The 21,063-nt window shown below is 40.0% G+C and overlaps 2 protein-coding genes across 5 annotated transcripts in view; both read left to right on the top strand.

The window, feature by feature from the left end:
* Window positions 1-11,307, top strand: part of ITFG1 (integrin alpha FG-GAP repeat containing 1) — a 75,252-nt gene extending 63,945 nt beyond the window's left edge. The window contains exons 15-18 of the mRNA XM_021408309.1: window positions 3,198-3,322; window positions 4,176-4,258; window positions 5,673-5,790; window positions 9,154-11,307. Of these exons, the coding sequence (XP_021263984.1) occupies window positions 3,198-3,322; window positions 4,176-4,258; window positions 5,673-5,790; window positions 9,154-9,213 (386 nt within the window). The 3' untranslated portion in view covers window positions 9,214-11,307. The remainder of the gene's footprint in view (window positions 1-3,197; window positions 3,323-4,175; window positions 4,259-5,672; window positions 5,791-9,153) is intronic.
* The window catches only part of NETO2 (neuropilin and tolloid like 2), a 29,623-nt gene continuing 25,367 nt past the window's right edge, over window positions 16,808-21,063 (top strand). The window contains exon 1 of one of the 4 annotated variants that reach the window (XM_021408312.1): window positions 16,808-16,964. In XM_021408312.1, coding sequence (XP_021263987.1) covers window positions 16,931-16,964 — 34 coding nt within the window. In that variant the 5' untranslated portion in view covers window positions 16,808-16,930. Of the gene's footprint in view, window positions 16,965-17,344; window positions 20,806-21,063 lie in introns of those variants that run through there. The other 3 variants (XM_021408313.1, XM_021408310.1, XM_021408311.1) reach the window with 3 other exon arrangements.

A 21,063-nucleotide genomic window follows, 5' to 3' on the forward strand; every position in this document is an offset into this window, starting at 1 on the left:
GACAAATACATCATTTTTCCAATTAGAGGAAAACATAGCAACGGGACAAAATGATGTAGTATTTTCTTGGATGAAAATATATTTGGCTATTCAGTCCTCTAATATATCAAATCTGGGGGACTTTTGAAAGCCTAAATATTTTTCCTATATTAGAAATTAATCTGAATGGCTTTAATAATTTTAATTTCTAAATGAGGCTTTTTAATTGAAGTTTAATAATTAAAAAAAAAAGACTACAGGTCTGAAATGGAAGTTTCCATTAGTCTGGAAGTTTTTGTAGTGGTCTCATACATTCTGCTCTGTATTTACTCTAAACTTGTTTAAACTTGAAAAATACCGGTGTTGTGAACCTAGTTATGTAGGTTCAGCTAAGCTGGTTCAGACATCCTGTATCACACATAATCAGTTCCGTTTAAAAAAAATAATAGAAAGCATTGCATCTACATGTAAATGCAATCACCTTCCATTAATAAAGTTCAATTCGTTTCATTTGAGCTCTTATATGGCTTAGGTGTAATCACCCTGAAGTAAGCTGCTGAGGACATTCAGCAAGTTTATGTCAGCATAATGGAAATAGAAGGAATATGTCTTCATTCAGATATAAAAGAGCAAGTACTGTATGTTATAGACAACATGTAATTTGGTATTCAGACAAGACTTTCAAAAGGTTAATGGTATGGATCGCTTCAAATTTTATATGCCAGACTTCAAAGATAAGGAGATGGATACAGAGATGATCAGAACAATTTTTGAATATCAAACTCTGCAAAAATTTTGTGAGGTTTGGCTGCCTAACATCATGAGCTTTTTCATAAAAATTCAGACTGACAGGCTGAAACCACTTAAAACCATGTCTTAAAATGGTGTGGGTTTTTTTTTACTCTAAGCTTTTTGAAGCAATAAACTTACTGACTTGCAATTTAAAACAAAAATATTTATGTCAACACCATATTCTGAGTTCATACCGCATGATATATCTGGGTACTTCCAAATTGCTTTTTAAAAAAAACAAGCATAAGAAAAGACAGTGTGTACTAGCAATAAGAAAATTTAATTTCAGTGTTGAATAGCCTTTAAAGGAATATTAAAAAGTAATAATACACAGCGTGTACAGGTGAAGGCTGCTTTGTGTATGGTTTTTTTTAATTCCTGTTTATAGTAACAGTTTTACTGGTCAAGTAAAGAAAACTGTGAAGCAGCAACTCCTTTCTTCATCTTGCTTGCTTACAGTTCGGAAAGCTCAAAGAACAGTCTTAATGTAAGCAATAAATCCTGCCTTCCTACTGAAGATGGAATGGTAGTTTCAAATTTTCTTGGCATAGGTAGAAATCTGTCTACAGTTATTTTACAACAGAGCAAATTACTAGAGTTGCTGTTTACATTAAATTTGAAATATTTTCATAAGTAAATGAATTATCAGTAACTGTAAGCTTCAGATAAAGTAATTAAACATTAAAATAAATAAAGCAATAAATTAACAGTAGTCAGTAATTTTTTTATTTTTAATTGTTGTTCAAAGTTTTTACACTTCTCAGATGAACATTTGCCATTTTTATTACTTTTTTGCAATTCTAAATGGAGCATTTAAGTAACTACCAAACTTTTATAGAAGTTCATAGATGCAAGTGGAATAAAGCAAGAAAGTTTCAGTGATCTCTCATATTTGTAATCAGTTGGCTTTAAAATAAACTACAACCTTCTATGTGCCATCCTCCCAAGTCCTGCTTAACTAAATTCTCCCAATTTTAAGGCAAATTAAAAAAAAAAAAAAGTATTTGTACTGTGTAGTAGGAAGCATTCCTTCCTGACCTTTGCAAATGATTTATTTATATCTTGAAGCATAAGATTTCATCATCGTTATCCAAGTAGGCATAAGAACCAGTACTAGTAGCCATGAAATTATGCAGTGCTTTTAAGAATTCTATGCGGTATCTAACTCTCTAAACTCTTCAAAGGCTGACTGCACACACTGTGTGACATTTTCTTTTATTTCCTTTAATTTAGTTGACATTCATTTGTATAATGAAAGAAAAAAGGAAGACCTAAGTTACAGTCTCCTCATAATCCTAAGTATTTCACTCAAAAGTCATTCTAAAAACCTTTCAATATTAAATATTACAGAAGCACCTTGTTCTTTTGGGAGAACTCCTTCAGAAATCAGCATTACTGAAACAGTATTTTAAAGCAAATTCTTTGTTGTGTTATAGCATGATTAAGTATTAGACATTTTGTTTGTTTTTAAAACAAAGTCAAAGTTAATAGAGAAAAATTTGACACTCAAAATCCTGACACTGCTATCATATTTAAAAACAACAATAGCAATAACAACAAAAACTGTGTCTATTGATCACGTAATTCTATTTGCAGAGGTGGAGTGCCTTTAAACTTATTAGTCTGGGAAGGGCTGAAATCACTGTGGTTTTTGAGATGCTGATATCCATGCTGTGGAACCAGATCACTTGCTAAGAAGCCTTCTAGGGAATGAACAAAGAATCTGCAGAGGATCTGAATCAGTTTGCCAGACATTAGGATTACAAGGTTTTTATTTAAATGGAGTAATTGGCTACCTTGGAAATGGCATGTTAGGGAACCTGTCAATAACTGCACACTTCTGTTTTCCTACTGCCTTTTCAGGAGAGAAAGAATGTTATTTTTACCATATAGTCTCTCATTTAGTTCTTAATAATTACATGCTCTTGATAGGATGTAACTTGCAACCACTGTAATCCTGTTGTCATTAAATCAAATTATTATGTGAGAATTTGTTTATGAGCGTATTCTCAGCTAATTTTGTGACACAAGAAAAAACAATAATTAGTGATTACTATTAGCAAGAGTTAAAGCGAACCTTCTCATGTTGAGTCCGAGCTCGTGAGTCAATGGGGCAAGAGATTTGGTACTAGCCATGTCTAAACAAACATGAATAGCTCTTTTCTTCTCAGCTTGTAACAAATAGCAAAGTTTAACACAGAAAAGGTGCTCAAAAGAAGCATCTTAACCTATAAATCTAAAGCATTTAATCAACTCTCCAATTAAGTGCTCACAAATAGTTTGCAAATGTGGGCTTTAGCCTTTTTTTTTAAGTCACTAATGCAGTTACTATTACTTGAACACTTTTATAATTGGCCCTGAAATGTATTTGTATAGGAAGGGTTGTTTCAAAAAGCTTATTTTCTTATTTTCTAATTTCATTTCAGCTGGACAGCTCAGCCAGTCAGCACATTTTGCTCTCCAGTTGCCATACAACGTGCTGGGCTTAGGACGTAGTGCTAATTTCCTCGATCATTTGTATGTTGGCATTCCTCGTCCTTTAGGAGAAAAGGTTAGTTGAAATTTATGATTCTTAAGCTAATATTTCTGGTATAACCTTTCATAATAGAGTTTGCATAGAAAAATTGCCAATGACACTTATTTCAGAAGTGTGAATATCAAAGTAAGTTTGAATACAGAAAAGTTTGCCAAAGAAAACCACCTTGCACGTCTGGTTTTTAAGGTGAGTGTAAGCCCCAAAGCCAACAGTAAAACTAAAAGATGACTGAAGTTGTGTATAAATGTTCGTCATATGGTGCTTGTTTAATTCATAAATGTGCATTAGACCTGATGGTCCAATTATTATGGTCTCAGCTGTAAGATTTCCCTAGGGCTGCTCTGGCTGGCCTGTAAACTCACGCAATCCTTTCTGCTTCAGTGAAAGCACCGTGATCAATACGATAGGAGGCAGAGGTTACTGTGATCATCTCATCTTGAGGTGAAACATAAAAGGGTTCTGACTGTTCACAGTCCTTAAAAATCTGCTTATATTACTTTAAAAAATGAGGTAGTTGTATCAGTCTACCGCTGAAATTCTGGTTTGGATAATTGGTAAAATTCCTTCGTAAAATTGGTTCTTTTTTTCTTTCCCTATTATGTTGTTGCTTTCTGTCTGCATTTTGAGTAGATACGATGTTTCATGTTAACAGCACTTCTCTTGCTTTAGACTTTGTTGTTGTTCTTAAAGTCATTTGGAGCTTTCAGAATAAAAGACTTACATAAATGTAAGGGGAAAAATCACTTAAAAAAAAAAAACCACCACTTCTGAGGTTTTTTTTCCTTTTCTATGTTTCAGTAGAGACAATACTTTGCTTTTAAGTGTGTTGGCTTATTAGGAATTGACATAGCCTTTGTTTTACTTTCAGTCCGTAAGAAAACAAGAATGGACAGCTATCATACCAAACTCCCAGCTTATAGTCATCCCATATCCTCATAATGTTCCTCGAAGGTAATTTCATTATTTTGAATTGCATGTCACAAAATTACATTATTAATGCAGATTTTAAATTAGGCATTCTTTTTTCCTTTTTTCTTTTAAGTTGTATAGAAAGTGACTCTAAAAGCAGTGAAGGAGTGGGACTCAGTTCTGTTGCTGGTGTTGCCACTGTGACTGGACAGACTATTTTTGAGTATTTACATATAATTTTCTGTAATAAACATAAGCAATTAATATCTATTACCAGCTGAACTCCTGTATACAATAACGTATTTGCTGGATTTACCAGCATTATTTTTGACAAACTGTAAGCGTGGTAATGATTGAAGCAACCATTTTGGTTTCACCAAACATGCAACTTCTGCCCAGTTGCATACAAAAGCTTCAATTCCACTCTTCTGAACACAGTGTCTGTTGCCACAGGTATGAATGTTCTTCCTTAAGTAAAGGTGAAGGGGTTACTTACATAAGCTCTTCAAAATTGAATTCATTTTGAAATTAAAATGTTTGTCTCAGAAATTGAGCATGTTTCTGTCGTTGCTAGAGAAAACATTAGTCACATATTACAGCTGCTTTTTGCCGCTTGATCTACTAGTGAGGTCAGTTGCGTTTATCATGCAGAAATGATTCTGACATCAGATTCAGCAGCTAATTTTACTACAGAACAAATAACAGTTGAGAAGTGATGTGCCACTTGAGTTACTAATTAACCTCAGGAATAACATCTGCCAGATGGAGAAAATTTAGTTACAGTGTTAAGGTATTTAAAGGTATGCATTATGAAGAATTTTTTTAGTCATCTTATCCATAAGCTATTTCTGCTTTTTTAGAGAGCAAGCTTATGGACACTAAACTGTGGAGAATTGAATTCCAGAAGAATTAAGATTTCATTAAAAAAAAAAAATTCTTAATTTATCATTCCTTTTAACATAAATATGCCGTTTCCTGAGAGGACTTGGTACTGCCTCACCACAGGTGATGGTGCGGATAGCTTTCCCACAACAGGATGTCTAAAGGATAAAAAGAGTGTTACTGAGTCTGGGGACCCCACAACATTCTAGGGATGCCTTCCAGAAGTTCTTCAGCTGCCTCATTTTGTTGCTTTCCAGCATTCTTCTGACATAGCCAACTGGTTCTGCTGCCTACAACTAGGACAAAGAAGTCAGTCTCTGAGGATGCCTGTGGCACCCCTGGATAAATAAACGCAATTTCAATGGCATTACTTGAAAATAATTACATTAAGCTATGTATTTCCCAGTAAACACCATTAAGCTCCAGTCTCTAAGTACAGCCACTAGGTTTTTGTGGGCCAGGCTGCTACTTACCTCAACACTAGCAAGTTATTTTGATCTTTATAAATGAAATCTATTTTCTACTTCCTAATTAAAGGTATTAACATTTCCTTGGATTTTCCTCTTTTGTATAGCTGGAGTGCCAAGCTGTATCTGACCCCAAGTAACATAGTGCTGCTAACAGCTATAGCCTTAATTGGTGTCTGTGTTTTCATCCTGGCAATAATTGGCATACTACACTGGCAAGAAAAGGTAAGTTAAATTAGCTGTATTTTTCTATATTTTCTATGCTATTTAACATTTCCTTGTATTTGATAGACTTGTACGTTTTTGAGTAGCTCTGTATAATTTCTGACACAGACTGCATTAATTCCCAAAACGTGTTGGTTTGTTATTAATTTGGTATTTATTGCAAGCTTAAAAGTTGGCATTGTTTCCACTTAAGCTTGAAGGCACTTAAAAAGGAAAATGAAGAAAAGTATTGATAAGCTTTTGCCATTAAACTGTTATTCCCAACTAAATGAGAAGTTTTTGGTTCATATCTAAGCTTTCTATTTTGCAGAGTTTTAAGAAGTACAGTATTCCAGAAAGGGGACATATATTCAATTTCCTTAGTTTGAGTTGCTGGTAATCTGAAAAAGAGGAAAAACATTTCTTTTTTCTGTAACTATCTTTGGTGATTGCACTCACATTAGCATTCAAGAGTGTATAGGGAGACAATTGTGTGCATATTGGCTGCTTTGCTCTGTGTGTCTGAATTATACATGCAGTGTATAGAAATCTATTGATTTGAAGAAGCATTTTGAAAGGGGCCTTTCAAGTCACAAAAGAAACGCGTTCCCATTTTTCTTAACTATGTGCAGTTCACAATCATATCCAACTGGCAGGATTGCCAATAAATGCTACTGCATACCCAAACCATAATCGTAGCTGTCAAATAAAATTACTGCACATTTTGACATGGTAGAACTGTTTGTTATTTTGTGCTTGTGGAAATAAAATGACCTTGTTAAACATTCAGATAGGCTTTGCGCATGCTTCATATTTAAATGTTACTTGTCTGTCATTCTCCACTCTTTAAACTGTTAAATATGATCTCCAAATCATAGCGATGCACGGAATGTAACACACACAGCAAGGAAATACAAATTTTATGACGACTGTCCTTAACGTGTCCTAATGTACCAAGAAAGCATTGCTAAATGGTAGCTTGGACTGTGTGCTGCCTGGGTTTAACTCTGTCTCCAAGACATCTAAAGCAACAGGATTAGCAAAAGCTATGTTTGGGCTTTGAGTTGTGAAGGACTCTGCGGAATTCCATCTGGAGAAACTGAGATTTAACGACAACGTTTAAAACTTTTTTTGCTAATAATAATTCTTGTATTTTAATGTAAAGAAGCACTCAACCCAGAGTGGGTGCTTTCTGAGCCATTTTAAGCCCCATTCATTAAGTATATGTGAATGAAGTGGTATAGGTTAGGTGTTAAACTCCTTCCCAACAGCTGCATCTTGCTCAAAATGGGCACAAATATTTGGATAAATTGTGTATTTTTAGATTACTATATAAACAGTTGTTAATTTCTATAATTTTCAAATACCCTTCTCACTGATTTTTTACCTTCCCCATTTTAGAAGAAATGGTTGAGGTACAGGACAAGTAAAAATACTGACCAAGGCAGTATTGTGAGCCAGTGGCATGACTGGGGGTTAAACTCCAAAGTTTCCTGTTTCTAAGTTTACGTTTGGTTTTCTGCCTCTTTCACTAATCTTCTCATAAGAATACTGTTCTGCCTCAATGCTGTTTTCCCTGCAGACTTCTAGAGTCCCTATCACAAAGAAAGAAAGGGGAAATACACTGGCAGCTGCAGTCTCTTCTTTTCCTCCAGAGGTTGTATCTGTATGTAAGATGCCGTGCTTTACTCAGAAGTTAAAAGAAAGCATGTACTTTGACCTCTGCAGATAAGTAGCAGGAGAAGTCCTTTGTCTACAATAGTTTTTAGGCACTCAGCTGCCAGCCATTACTGTATTGTTTAAATAACTGTAGTATTTAGGGATACTATGTTGCTCTGACATTCCTTAGAAATTTTTGATCCATTAAAAAAAAATGAATGGCTTTGAGTTAATAGTTTTTACTTTTGATACATCGTATGAAAGAGAAGGTGAGGAAGAATTGAAGCCATTATTTCATCTTACAACAATATAGTCTGCTACATTCCTGTACTTTGATTCTTTTTAATTTGCTTTGTGATCTTGGGACTTGTCATGTGAACACTAGACATTGATGATAAGCCTTGCTAGGGAAGTTTTGATGTATTCATCAGAATATCAGTTACCAACAAATTTTGAAGTTGTAATTTTTTCATGAAGCAGGCAAAAAATTGAGTGAAAATTGCTTTCTAAGTGAGCCTACATAACGTTGTAGAATGTGACAAGCATTTTAATTTAGCAAAGAGTATGCCACTCCTCTTTTCCCACCCCATTTTTGACATTCACAATACTACTGGCATTGATAAAGACTGCCAAAAAGCCAGGCAGATGTATCTTAAACTTCACTGACAGCCCTGCTGCTGCCACAAAATGCCATAAACTCCAATAGTTAAATGACAGCTCAGCTGCTGTCACAAAATGCAGTAAAAGCCATAGTTAGCCCACTGGAATCGCTGTCATACATAAACATTGTGTGATGAGGAAATCTCTGGCCTTGAGCCAGAGCAGATGACAAACTTTAATGGCAGAACACATGCACTGATTTCTACCAAAATTGTCATGTATATTTATCAACTCGGGTACAAATCTGAATGCCCACATAACAGCATACTTGTAAAGGCTTTTCTTCATTTTACTCATTCATCAAAAAAAAAAGGAAAAAAGAAAAAAAGTGTAAGCAAGCTGAAAAAGCATTTAAATTTGTTTTGCTGAATTTTCTTATAGTAGGATTTATAGGGACTGTCTGTCATGAGAGAGAACATGTTACAGCACCTTCCATGGGTTCTAGGTGCAATTTAAGTATGCTTCTCTTTTCCAAGCACAGTCCAATCCAAGCTACTCTTTCAGCAGACCACTGTGTGTTCTGCAAAAATAAGTGGGGCAATACATCCTACCTCACATTTTCTGAATACAAAAGCATGGAACAGTCCTTTTTTTAGCCTACTTGGTGCTGTTAATTGTTGGTTGGACCGCTGTCTTTGTCTGAATTTGTATTTAACATTTAATTTAAAAAAATCTAATTTTAAGTATAACATAGATGACGACATTTACAGTTTATCCAAAGTAATTTCATCTCATATTAGGCTAAATACATACACACCAGGAACCATCCTTCGGTTTTGAAATATTCCTTTTATAAAAGCATTATTAGAACAACAGAAAATAATGGGTCATAAATACTAAAACAGCTGAGCATTAACAGCAGAAGCCAATTTTGAGTAGATTATTGCTATTACAAACTGACATCATTTAAAAGCTAATTATTGAGGCTTTTACTAGGCTTTTTGCCTTTTGTCAAATGAGTGACTTGGAAAAAATCAACCCTTCTCTGACATTTGACAACTCATTTCTGTAACAGCATTGCTCTATATCCCACAAACTGTTTAGTTTTTTTTTTTTATTTTTCAGAAAGCAGATGACAGAGAGAAGCGACAGGAGGCTCATCGGTTCCATTTTGATGCCATGTGATATGCCTTAATATTTATGGAGGAGCTGCTATTCCTTTGCTTAATTGAAATACTGAATTCTGATTTGTAAAATGATTACCATGGAAAATACTGCTGGTGTGCTATTTGTAAATGTTGCATTATTTGGTATTTATTTGGAACATATTAAAATTAGACCTGAATGTCTCCTATGGCCTTCCAGTTAAAAAAAAAAAAAAGAAAAAACACACTGTATATAATAGCATTTGGTCTTTATTTAACAAAAGTGTACATTTATTTTTTCATAGTAAAAGGGATCATTTTTGCATGTACCATTGTTTACATACCACCAGTTCTTTAGTAATGTATCTGATAGAAAGCTGTGTAAATAAAGTTTAGCATTTTAGTGAGCAGAATACTTTGTACCACTGACATTGGTATTGTCATTTACACATTCCTGCAAAGTAAACTGCATTTCTGAAAATCAATCTTGAGCAGTTTCTCAGATGACATAATCATTAATTGATTGCTTAACCTAAAGTATTCTGTATTTCTCATTGTTTGAATTCATATGTGCAATTGCTAAAGAATTTAGGACTTGGAGAACTAAAAGAAACCTTCAGCGTCAATGCTAGTTCAGTAGCTTATGGGATAGATGCAGTATTTATATATGTTAGTTCTAGAAAGATGATGACACATTAAAAAGAATTGAAGTCATAAAATGTATCAGCGTGACACAAACTGCTTTTGTAATTAAACCATAACCATGTTTATTTTAGAAAGGCCTAAAGGCATGAAAGTCTCTTCTGTGGGTTTTGCTCTTGTAGGAAAGGTGGGGGACTTTGTATTTGGCCAGGTGCTTGGGTTTTTTTAAAGAAACGAAAAGAAGAATTTTGGAGTGGTAGGAGAATCAGGATTGACTCCCTAAAATTCATTACTAACAGATGAAATGTACAAAGATTAAACAAATAGCATAATAGGACACTCAGAATAAGCAATGCCCAATATGCCCAAATACCATAAGGCTGTAATAACATCAGAAGTGGAGTGGCTCTATATATTTATCTGGAGAGTGGAGTATCTCTATATATTTAAAATAGTGATAATGTTACAGTTGCTCAGTATAATTTGAATTCTGATATAGTCTCTAAAAATAATCATGCTTGTATTTAATAGTTGTTCCTATATTCTCAGCGATATGAGTTTACATGATTTATTCCGCATTTAAAGCTGTTGGCTAGCATTCCTAATAAATACCATTTGATAAATTAGAACACACTATCATCAAACTAAAAACTATTGTTCTTACAGTCACCTCAGTAGAGTTAGTGGTCGATGAGAACTCCTTATCTCCTCCAGCCCAGCACCTGTCCTGTAACCTTACATACATTTGTCAATACGGGAAGAGTAAAGGGAGAGCAGGTTCAAAGTTTGAACTGATTCTGTCCTCCCTGAATCACAGTTCAAACTATTTGTTACCACAGCAGTGCTGAAGCGACCCATTATAACAGCAGCTCTAAGTCAAAAATCAGAGAGGTACTGGAAGTCTACTGTTATGTAATTTTTACAAGATACTTGTAATTTGAACTGATCGGGCTCCAACAAAGCAGACTTTCAAATTACATTTCCCTTAGTTTTTAGGATAGCATATTTCCTTAATGCACACCTTTAATATTTCTCTTAGAGTAATGTGAAAAGGTAGATTATTTAGGTAAATCCTTAAGGCTATTGTAGTTTTTAAATCCCACTGCTAGAATTCCCTCCCATCAGCAAAAGTAATAACAGGTTTCACAATTAAGAGGAAGCGCAATCTAATGTGTTCTCTGTCTTTTTCGGATGGTTGGAGAATAAGGCTAAATGCATAATGCCACTGTGGCAGCAAAGTCATCCATAGCCTTCTATCGCAATATAATAAACATAGATTAGCCTCCTTATGTTTTTTGGAAAAATAATTAGGAATGAAATAACCTCATGCTGACATTTAAGCTGTTACCCAGTTAACGAAGCAATGAACTCAGTATCTCGTGCTTTAAGGTGGTTTGCATGCTCAGTAGTGCATTGTTACATCACTTCTTGTACAATACTTTCTTGGAGCTTTAATAGCTTTCTTATAATAAACTTTGACAGGTTCTAACTACTCATAGCTTGGCTTACAGCAGTCTATGCATACTATTCTGAATTAAGGCATTACATAGCGTTAAACCTCTTGTCAAAGGTTTCACATCATATTTGACTTCCATAGGCATCAAAAATTTGTATTGGTAAGGTTGTTAGCCTTCTACCAATAAGTTTTAAAAAGCAGTGTTCATTAGAACGTGTATTTCCAGGTAATCTTCAGTGTAGCTGAGAACTGAGAAACAGTTTTAACTGCATAAATTTTCAAAATACATCCACCATAATACGGCCCTAGTAAGAAATGCTATTGGAAGGCTTCTTCAGTGTGAAATCTCACCTATATAAAAATACAGTTGACATGCCAACTGACAGATGGCTGTTGAAATACCAGCTTGCTTTGTTCTCATTTTCCATGAGAAGCTTTAAGACTGAATCTTCCTACTAAATTTATCATTAATGCAGTATAATCCCCAACAAAAGAACCAACTCTTCTGCTGCAGATTAATAGGCATATTCTATATAGTATGTCATCTCTCCAGTGACGATGAGGCCATCTTTAGTAACAGACAGCTGCTCTAAAAAGATTTGCTACAACTAATTGAAAAGTAATCATTATAAATGCACTGAGTCAATTCAGGACTCCTGTAACTCCTTTCAGACAAATGCCACTTATGTAGAATAGTAGAACTCAACCCTGTAAGTTTCTACTGTATTAGTGTATAGTCATCAGAGCTTAGTTTTGTCAGAACAACGTAAAAGTGCTAACTGTGCCAGCTTTAAAAGTACTGATAAACATAAGAAATATTCTTTAAAATCCAGAAAGGAAAATTACGCTTAGAATAATCTCAAATATTGCAAGTAAATAGTATAAAGACCAGTGATTTCACAAAAATTTCTGTAACTTGAACGCATTCTAAAGGAATAGGCAAATTCTGATAGCAACCTCTCAGTATGTAAAAGGGGGCTACAAGAAAGATGATGTTGAACTCTATAGCAGGGTCTGTTGTAATAGGAGAAGGGGAAACAGTTTCAAACTGGAAGAGGGGAGATTTAGATTGGATGTAAGGAAAAGGTTTTTTGCAATAAGAGTGGTGAAGCACTGAAACACGTTACTGAGAGAGGTGGTGGATGCCCCCTCCCTGGAGACTTTCAAGGTCGGGCAACCTATCTAGCTGTACATTTCCCCATTCACTGCAGGGGAGTTGGACTGGATGACCTTTCAGGGTCCATTCCAACTCAAATGATTCTATGATAATTCTGTGATACATGTTTTCATCAAAGATAGAGACTAACATCATGAAATCGACCTGTATCTCTTTAGCTCTGAAAGACCGCTTTGCTGTTTCAGTAGCCATTCTATTTTTTTCCCCTGATTTTGGCAACTGGACTTTTGTGTTGAGGCTCTGGTGATACTGGCTGCATCTGTCACTTAGAAAATATCAACCATGCAGTACAGTTATTACAATTGACTCCTGTCTTCAGTGAATAATGGAATCCCTTGCATGATCCCTTAAAAAAATCCATGAAATATATGCTAACCTTAGTGCATGACTTAAGATAGAGAGGTTTGTAAATATATTCTAATATACTGCCTAGCAAATACAAAAATATGCAAACTTTCTGAAGAATATCAGTATTCTTAACAGATTATTAGAAAGTTTGCGATATTCCTTTTACCTCAGAGTAAATAAAGTCCATTATGCGTTCATGTATGATTACATACGATATCAGCACAATAAGAGGCCCTTCATTTTACATCATTTTTCTAATTAAAAAGTTATACGTAGGTTGCTCTGAAAGTAATGTCTCCTTTATTTCCACGGAAACTACAGCAGATACAAAGAGCACAATAACACTGTTTGATTGAGCAAATTCTCAGCTACAAAACATTATTGTTAAACATAGTCACCACCATTCGCTAGGGGTTTTCACCAGCAATGAACAAGAGCCTGCGTGCTGTGCTTGTAAAATTCCACACCAGAGGAAGTGACCACTGTCTCAGTCATCACTGATGAAAAGCACCATCCACTGCCTCCCTGTGCTCACACCCACTGTTTGGTCTCCTAACGTTTGCTAAACATTCAGCAAGTATCAATGTATGTCGCTGGGTGCCATTTTTTTTTTTGACATGGAGAATTTCAGTGACACACCTTTGCTTCATGCGCAGTTCCATGTCAGACACCATTCTGTCAGACTGCCCCTCTGCTGCCATCTGTCACAGGCAACAAAACGTAATGGAATATTGGTGGGAAGGTTCAGCATCTACTGCCATACCACCAACACCCACCTCTGATGTCATGGGCCAACAAAATAGGAGGTATTACTTATGGAGCATACCTTGTGTATAATTAGGATTATCAAAAGCACCTAATCCTATTGACAAACATAAGTAACGGAACAGTTAAAATATAAATCCAAACTTCTTTTCGTAACAATTCACTTTGAGCATCTGTATTTTTGCAAACTCTTTTAAAAACAATACACAGGTAACCCCAAGCAAAGTCAAAACCTGACTGCTGGGGTAAGGCTGCTTGTGATGTACAATCTGCTACCAGAGAGTAGCAAATACATTAGGCAATATTAAAATTTAAGCTTCTAGGAGAACACTAATACAAAAAAAAAAAAAAAAAAAAAAAAAGTTTTAAGGAAGGAAGTACTTGAAAAGAATCAGAATCAGATCTAATAATGGCAATGTAAGCCTTGTTCAGGCAGCTATTAACTATACCAAAATGAGCGGCCTCATTGCCTTCCATGAACAACTACTCCTAGTCAGAAATAATGACAACTCAGTAGAGCAGCAGAATACACAACTGGTCATCCCAAAGCAGTTTTCAGTCTTTGTTAACTCCAAAACTCGAGTTTAATTTACTGCAGCTCAGTGCCAGCCTGACCGATGGCACAGCATTTTCTTCCCCAGAAACCAGCATTCTGCAGACTCAGAAAATGGGAAGCCAAAGTTTTTTCTGACCGGTCACTAGTTCACTATATAATATTTTAAAGCACCACCTGTAACGAGAGCTGTAAGAAGACAAAGCAACAGGGATGTCCAGATGAGGAATTTTTCTGAAAGCAGCAGTAAATGATGGCAGAATGTGCCCAAACGCTCGAGCTGATGCTCGTAGCCGTGTCTCCCACACTGACAGCTCGATGCAGCCCTAGGAAAAGAGGAGGCAATACTGCACTTCCCAAGAGTGTAACAGCTCTGTGCAACCTCCGAACGGACAAACTAGAAGTGGAACTCTCACTTAAACACACTGTAGCAGAGTGGTTCTTTGCAATTACTGCCAACTTGTACCGAGCACAAGATATTTCTGTTTTTTCTCTTACTTCTTTTCTGCGAAATAATTGACTACAAATCACTTCCTTGAATGCACATTCAGCTTGCGGCCTGAGAACCACACTAGTTCTCTTGTTTCTTGTATCACGAGTAATAAAAATACCTGAGCCAGATTTTGCCCTCAGCTCCACTGTGCATTCCAAACAAAAGCAACCCCAGCTCCCAACAATCTGCACAGCAGCACCATCCGTTTTCATTTTGTGCTCATGTACTGCAGAGAGGATAAAGAATTGTGCATGCTGCACAGAAACGGTAGAAATTATTGCTCTGTTAAGTCTTTTCTAGGGTTACTACAGAAAACATTTTCGTTAGCAGAGAAGAAAAATACAAAGCAGATCCACCTAATGAGGATATATCTTCATACAGGAATTTTCACTGTGGAATTTGCCATTTCATCATACCACTATAAAAACACACAGTTATGAAGTGGGTATGAAGAAATCGCTTTATCCATTGCTGGAATGCAGCAGCTATTTAACAGTTCATGGGAAAACGACCCTTTAAGGAGCAACTGGATCATCTCTGCTTGAAATTGAAAGGACAATGCGAGTAACTGGAATAATATAATTATGTAACTTGGAATTTTGCCGTAGCATCGAGCTTAATACTTCATCAAGCTGCTTAGAACGCTGAAACGGATCTCTAATGCCCAGAAAGCTCCGGCCCTTTGCTTACAGGTCTCAGCTGTCCCCTTCGGGCCGGCGCTGGGAGGAGTGAGCGCTCCCCTCCCCCCCGGCCCCGGTGCCTCCCGCCGCGCCCACCGGAGCTGGCAATCACGCCGACTCGGAGACCCGAACCGTTTAACTGCTAAGCTGAAACGGAGTGACCTTTTCTAACAGGATATGCTGACCTTTGAGCGCCGTAGGAAGAACTCATTCAAACACAAAGCACCAAACCACGAGGGAATCAGAGCTTCGCATCTCACAACCTCGTTCGAGAGCGGCCCTCTCGCTCACAGAGCCGGAGCTGCAAGTTGCAGTTCAGCGTCTATTGTTGTCTATCGGGTGGGTTCCACTTCGTCCCTGCGAGGTACCCGAGCCCTGGCCGCCCCCACGAGCTGCCGGGAGGTGCGCGGAGGCGCCGCGTGGAGCGGCTCCGGCCGAAGCCTGCGGGAAAGCCGCGGTCCCGCAGCCCCGGGGCTGCCGCCGTGCTCCGCGCCCGGCCCGGGCAGCCCTGCTTGGCACTTCGGGACCCCGAACACACCGCAACCCCACCGATCGGCAGTGGGGGGGAAAGCCGTCCTACGCCGAGATTCTTCACTCCGTGCTGCCTACGGGAAAGTTGAAAAAATCGCCCCCTCGGCAGCGGCAGCCACCCCCCGCCTTGCCCCCGCCCCACCTCGGGCTCTTCCCCGAGCGCCAGCTCCCCTAGCGAGCTAACCCGTTGTGATGGATAGCCGCGGGAATGGCAGGCGGCGGGCTGGGTGCGCCTTTTTATTAACTTCTCGAAAGTAATAGCTCCATTTGAGCTGTCGCTCGTCAGACAACAGCCGCACAATAGCGTGTGATGGGCTTCTCTTGTCGCTCGGGCTCCAGGCGGCACAACGCAGCCATACAGGCGGCTACCGCCGCGCGGGCCCCGCCACGAGAAACGAGAGGAAAAAGAGGAGGAGGGCACGGGCTGCCTTCCACCCCGATCACAGCCGCTGCGATGCCCGACAAAGGCGGCAGACGGGACCCAGATTCACTCGAGCCGCGGCAGCCGGTACCGCGCATACCAGAGCGGGGACCCGGGCCCCTCTCGGCAGACGGGAATACCCCGGCAGCCGGCCAAGAGGACGGCTCCGGAGCCTCCCAAAGCCGAATTCTCTCCGCCGGACGGGGCGAGGGCGGCAGCCGCCCCCGCTCGGTACCTGCCGGGCGGGAGGAGCGCAGCGGCCCCGCCGGCTGCGGCTGCTCGCGGTGCTCCGCGGGGGGCGGGCACATGCGTACAAGCGGCTCAGCCAAGCAAACACCCCTCACATCTTAAACGAGCTTTATCCACCGGCAGCCGCTTCAGTCGGGCTGCGAGCCGCCGCGCCGCGCTCGGCCCGCTCCTCGAGGAGCCCCCCGACCGCTCCCCGCGGTAGCCCGGCCCCGACGGCCCCCGCCGCGTCCCGCTCTAGATGGGACTGAGCGCGGCGGCTCCGGGCTCGGGCGGCGGAGGCTGAGCGCGCCCCGCGCGGGGGCGCCGGGCATGGCCTTGGGCGGGCGGGGGCCGGCCGAGCCGTAGCCGCGGGCCACAGCGCCCTCGCGGGGGGCCGCCGCGGCCATGGAGCGCCGCTGATCGCCGCCTCCGCGGAGTCGGCGCCGCAGCCCGCCGGGAGACAATGGCCCTGCGCAAAGTCTGCTCGGTGCTGGAAGGTAGGAGCCGCGGGACGGCGCCGCGCTCTCCGCGGGGGAAGCCGCTCCCGAGGTTCCCGGGGCCGTCTCGCCGCCCGCCCTCCCGCCGGCGGCGGAAACTTTTGGCCGAGGAGCGCGGGGCGGTGAGGCCGCCCGCCGCTCCCGGAGCCGCTCCCGCCCGCTCCGCTGGGATGCGTCGCTCCCCGCGGAAGCTGCGGGGCGGCCGCCGCTGAGAGCCCGGCGCGGGGCCGAGAGCCCGCGGTCAGCCCCGGCGCGGCTGGGCAGGGCGGGCGGCGGGGCTGGGCTGGGGGCTGAGCTTGGCTGGGGGCGCGCGGTGGCCGCGAGCCTGCCCCGGTGCTCCCCGCGCGTACCCGGGGCACGCCGAGAGCTTCCCGTGCTCCATCTTTTCGCTGTAACAATACACTTTCTGCTCTCTTAACTCTCCTAACGAGCTACGTAACCGTGGTCAGGTGCTTTTGCTTGTTATCCGGAGCAAGATCTGTTTTCAGCAAGGTTTTCACGAAACCGGCTGCCTGTGTCACAAGCTGGTGCTTGACCGGTATTCACCTCTGCTTCTTTCTCCCGAATCCTGTAAATCCCGTTACTAACTTCTTTAGACGCAGAGGTAAACGGCTGAGGGCAGCCAGCCTTCCTCCTAGCCTGCCTTTATCTGTGCTATTATTTATACGGCTCGACGTGGGTGAAAGATTTCTGTTAGAAAATAAAGCTAAATGTGACCGTTAACCTTGTGCCTCAGGAGAGGATTTCTCGCATTCTGTGTCTCCTTTAGCAATACCGGACTTGAACTGTTAGGGATTCTTTTATTAAATTATTCCGTCAGGAAATTGTGGAACGTCTGCTTGCAGTATTGAAGCCATCAAGGCATCACTGCAGCGGGGAGAACTGATTCTGATGTGCACTGATGTCCTCCCACGGTATGAAAGTTGTAAAAAAGTGTTTTAAATCCAGAATGTTTCCATAACCCATAAAATTCCACGTTCCTGACCTGAAGGATAGATGCCTTGAGGCTTTAAATAAATATTTTTCATTTATTAGCACTGTAATTGACAGCCAGAAGATGCTTGCTTTCAATAAAAGCCCACTGTATGTAGGTGTTAACCAGCCACTGTTTTCACACAACGTGGGAACAAAAGGCTCACTGGGCAAGGAAATGTATTTAGGTTTTTTACTTCCTCTTTAAATAACATAGTTAAATGCACAGCTAAACCATGATAAAACCGCCAACAAATACAGCCGGTGCTTCTGCTTCTTAATTACTTTCTACATACGCAAATTTAATTGCATTTCAGAAATACGCATTTCCTGCAAATTTACCTGTACAGGAGTTCTCCTGAACAGACCTCGCTCTGATCTCTCATAATCACGTTAGATTCCAGTTAAAAAGAATTGTCCTTCTAAAGGAAGTCATTAATGCAATTTAAATATTATAAATAACACAGAGCCATTAGTCAGTAAGTTGTTAATATTCCAAATGCAGCACTTGCCATGACTTGAGGAATAAGGTATTGTTACTTAGCGCCGTACACGCCCTTTTGTCTCTGCACTAGGCGTCTTCATGTAGTCAGATCTGACTATAAAGAGGGAAGAAAGATTCCTATAAACAGACTAACAGATTTAATCCTAAAAGGAAACTATTAGGAGCAATGTATCTTAAGTCCTGCATGGAAACTATTTACAATGGCAGTAATTTTTTTCTCCGTACAGATAGCTTTGTGTTTTACTTACTGAGTTTTACTGAATCATCTATGAAGCATATGAACATTTTAATATAATTCTCATTGTCCACGGTGTTCAGGAAAACTTTTGAATGCTTCACAGTGTGTACTGGAGTCTCTCTTACCCTGGTTATTTGCTCTCATCTGAGTTTGCCAAGCTGTAGTGCTGGGTGGAAGTGGTGCTGGGCCACAGCAGCACTGAGGCTGCAGCAGCACTGCAGGTTTTGTGGCCCATGCCCACCTGTTTCCTCGGCAGCACGAGGCACAGATTGGAGGCCAAGGTGCTTACAGTGAGTCGGACATTTAAGGACAAATCCTTTTCCTCCCATCTCCAGCTCTCAGTGTTTTGGACACCACTGGAAGCATTCTTGAATCCTGGCACGGCTTGCAGAATGCAACTGCTCTACAATAATAAGGCACTATCACTTTCTCATTCATTCAAGAGAAAAGCAGCTGCTTTCCTCTTAAAGCCTTATTTCTGTTACACATTGGAACTAAATGTATCTACCTTGAATTTCCTTCTATCTCCCATTCCCCCAAAAGATAGAGGCTAGAGGCTTGTTTCCAGTTTTCAGATGTGCTCCCATCCTTCATTTCCATGCATGTCTGGTACAAAAAACAACAACAACAACAAAGAACACTAATGTTGATTTAAATTAACCCTAAATTGAATCCTGACTGCATTAGTTTTGGACTACTTCAGTTATTGCATTGGATTACCTTAAAAACCCAGCTAGAGAATTTGGTCATTTGGTCCTGATAATTCAACAGCCAGGGCCAGTACAAATGTCCACTAGTTCTGGGAAGCCAACACTGCCAATCTCCAGTGAGGTAGAGTTATTTCCAACTCAGGCAGGTTGCGAGAATGTGAACTGCTATGATTGCTGCCATTCTGCTCAGCCCTCTCATTTGCATTTTGGCATGATTTTAATAGCTAATTTCTCACAAACAAGTAGTGTTTGGAAGTAGTGCTTCCTTCCACATGAAAGCTAGGAATTACAGCCTGCTGCTCCCAAAATCAAAAGGTGTAGCAATGACCCAAGAAGCTGAAAATGAACAGAGACAAATAAAATTTAAAAAATATGTTCGTGACCTGTCTGCTGAAACCAAGAGAGAAGTATTGTCCGTAGAGGCTGCAAGTGGCCCTAATGAAGGCAGTATCAAGTGTAAACCAGAATTTCATTTTTTGCCTAAAACCAGGAGCTACTTGCAGTCTTTTCTGCTGCACTGAAAGAAAGCTGAGCACCAGACAGATTGCACTGTCAAGTAATTAAGCAGAAGTAACTCAGGTAACCGTAGAATAGGTTTGAAAAAAGCTCTTGTGTTCTAAACAGGTATCTGGTGGTATGTGCTGTGTTGCTTTTAGTACATATCCCAACTAGTATCCAAAATATACTGCTCTCAGAGTAGCATAACTTCAAAAGCATTAGCTCTCTAGTTCTCCCAACACATATTTGACAATGACTGCTACGAGTTTTTTTTTACAGAATGAGTTGGTTATAAGTATATTGATATTAATGCAAAAGTTCAGTTTCATGATCAGGTGTATAGATGTAGTCGGAGTGCTGAGTAACACTGGACTGAAGCTAAAGGGGCTACTGAATTATGGATCCCTGTCTCCCGAAAAGCCAAGATGTTCTGCACCTTCCCTAAGGTTTAATTCATGGAGAGAGATTAGACAGAAGGATTACTCCCCAAGTGAAACTTTATAAGCTATTAATCATTTATGAACCTGTCAGAAATTCACGGTGTAATTCATTGCAGGGATGGTGAAGAGAGCTGCTAAACATCTGCAATTGTACCAGAAATTGTGTATACTCTTGTACACATTATTTACACACCAAACAGGTTGTTACACATGCAGTGATGGACATCCTTATCTAGACTGAAGCAAAATCTTAATTACAGCGTCTTGGCTACAGTTGGGGCTGTAGTGCTGCAGTCAGGCTTGCTGCTTTTCTGCCCTGTATACTCCAATTTGTTTTTTAATTAATGAAACACTTGGCAGTCTTGGACAACTTACATAGCTTGTTCTATTTCTTGATATATGACTGACAGCTGCTGCCTCAAATACAGCAAGTGAATGGGGTGGAGGAGTGTAAAATCTTCAACCAAAAAAACAGCAGGTAACTTTTCATGAAAAAAAAATCCATATTCCTTTTATTTTAGCTTGTCTTTGTGCTTCACTCCATGTTCTGTTATTATGGAGCTGACCCACTATGCGTCAGGAAGGGACTGCCAAGATGTTAACAATACCTATCACAAAACCGCTTCTAGCAGACGTTAAAATCCATGAGCACAGAGCAGTCTCTTTTCAATGGACTGAGAGTAGGGAGCCAGGAAAAAAAAAATGATACTCTACATTAGCTGCCCTCAGACATGAC

This window comes from Numida meleagris, chromosome 10 (assembly GCF_002078875.1).
Source record: "Numida meleagris isolate 19003 breed g44 Domestic line chromosome 10, NumMel1.0, whole genome shotgun sequence".
Lineage (NCBI taxonomy): Eukaryota > Metazoa > Chordata > Aves > Galliformes > Numididae > Numida > Numida meleagris.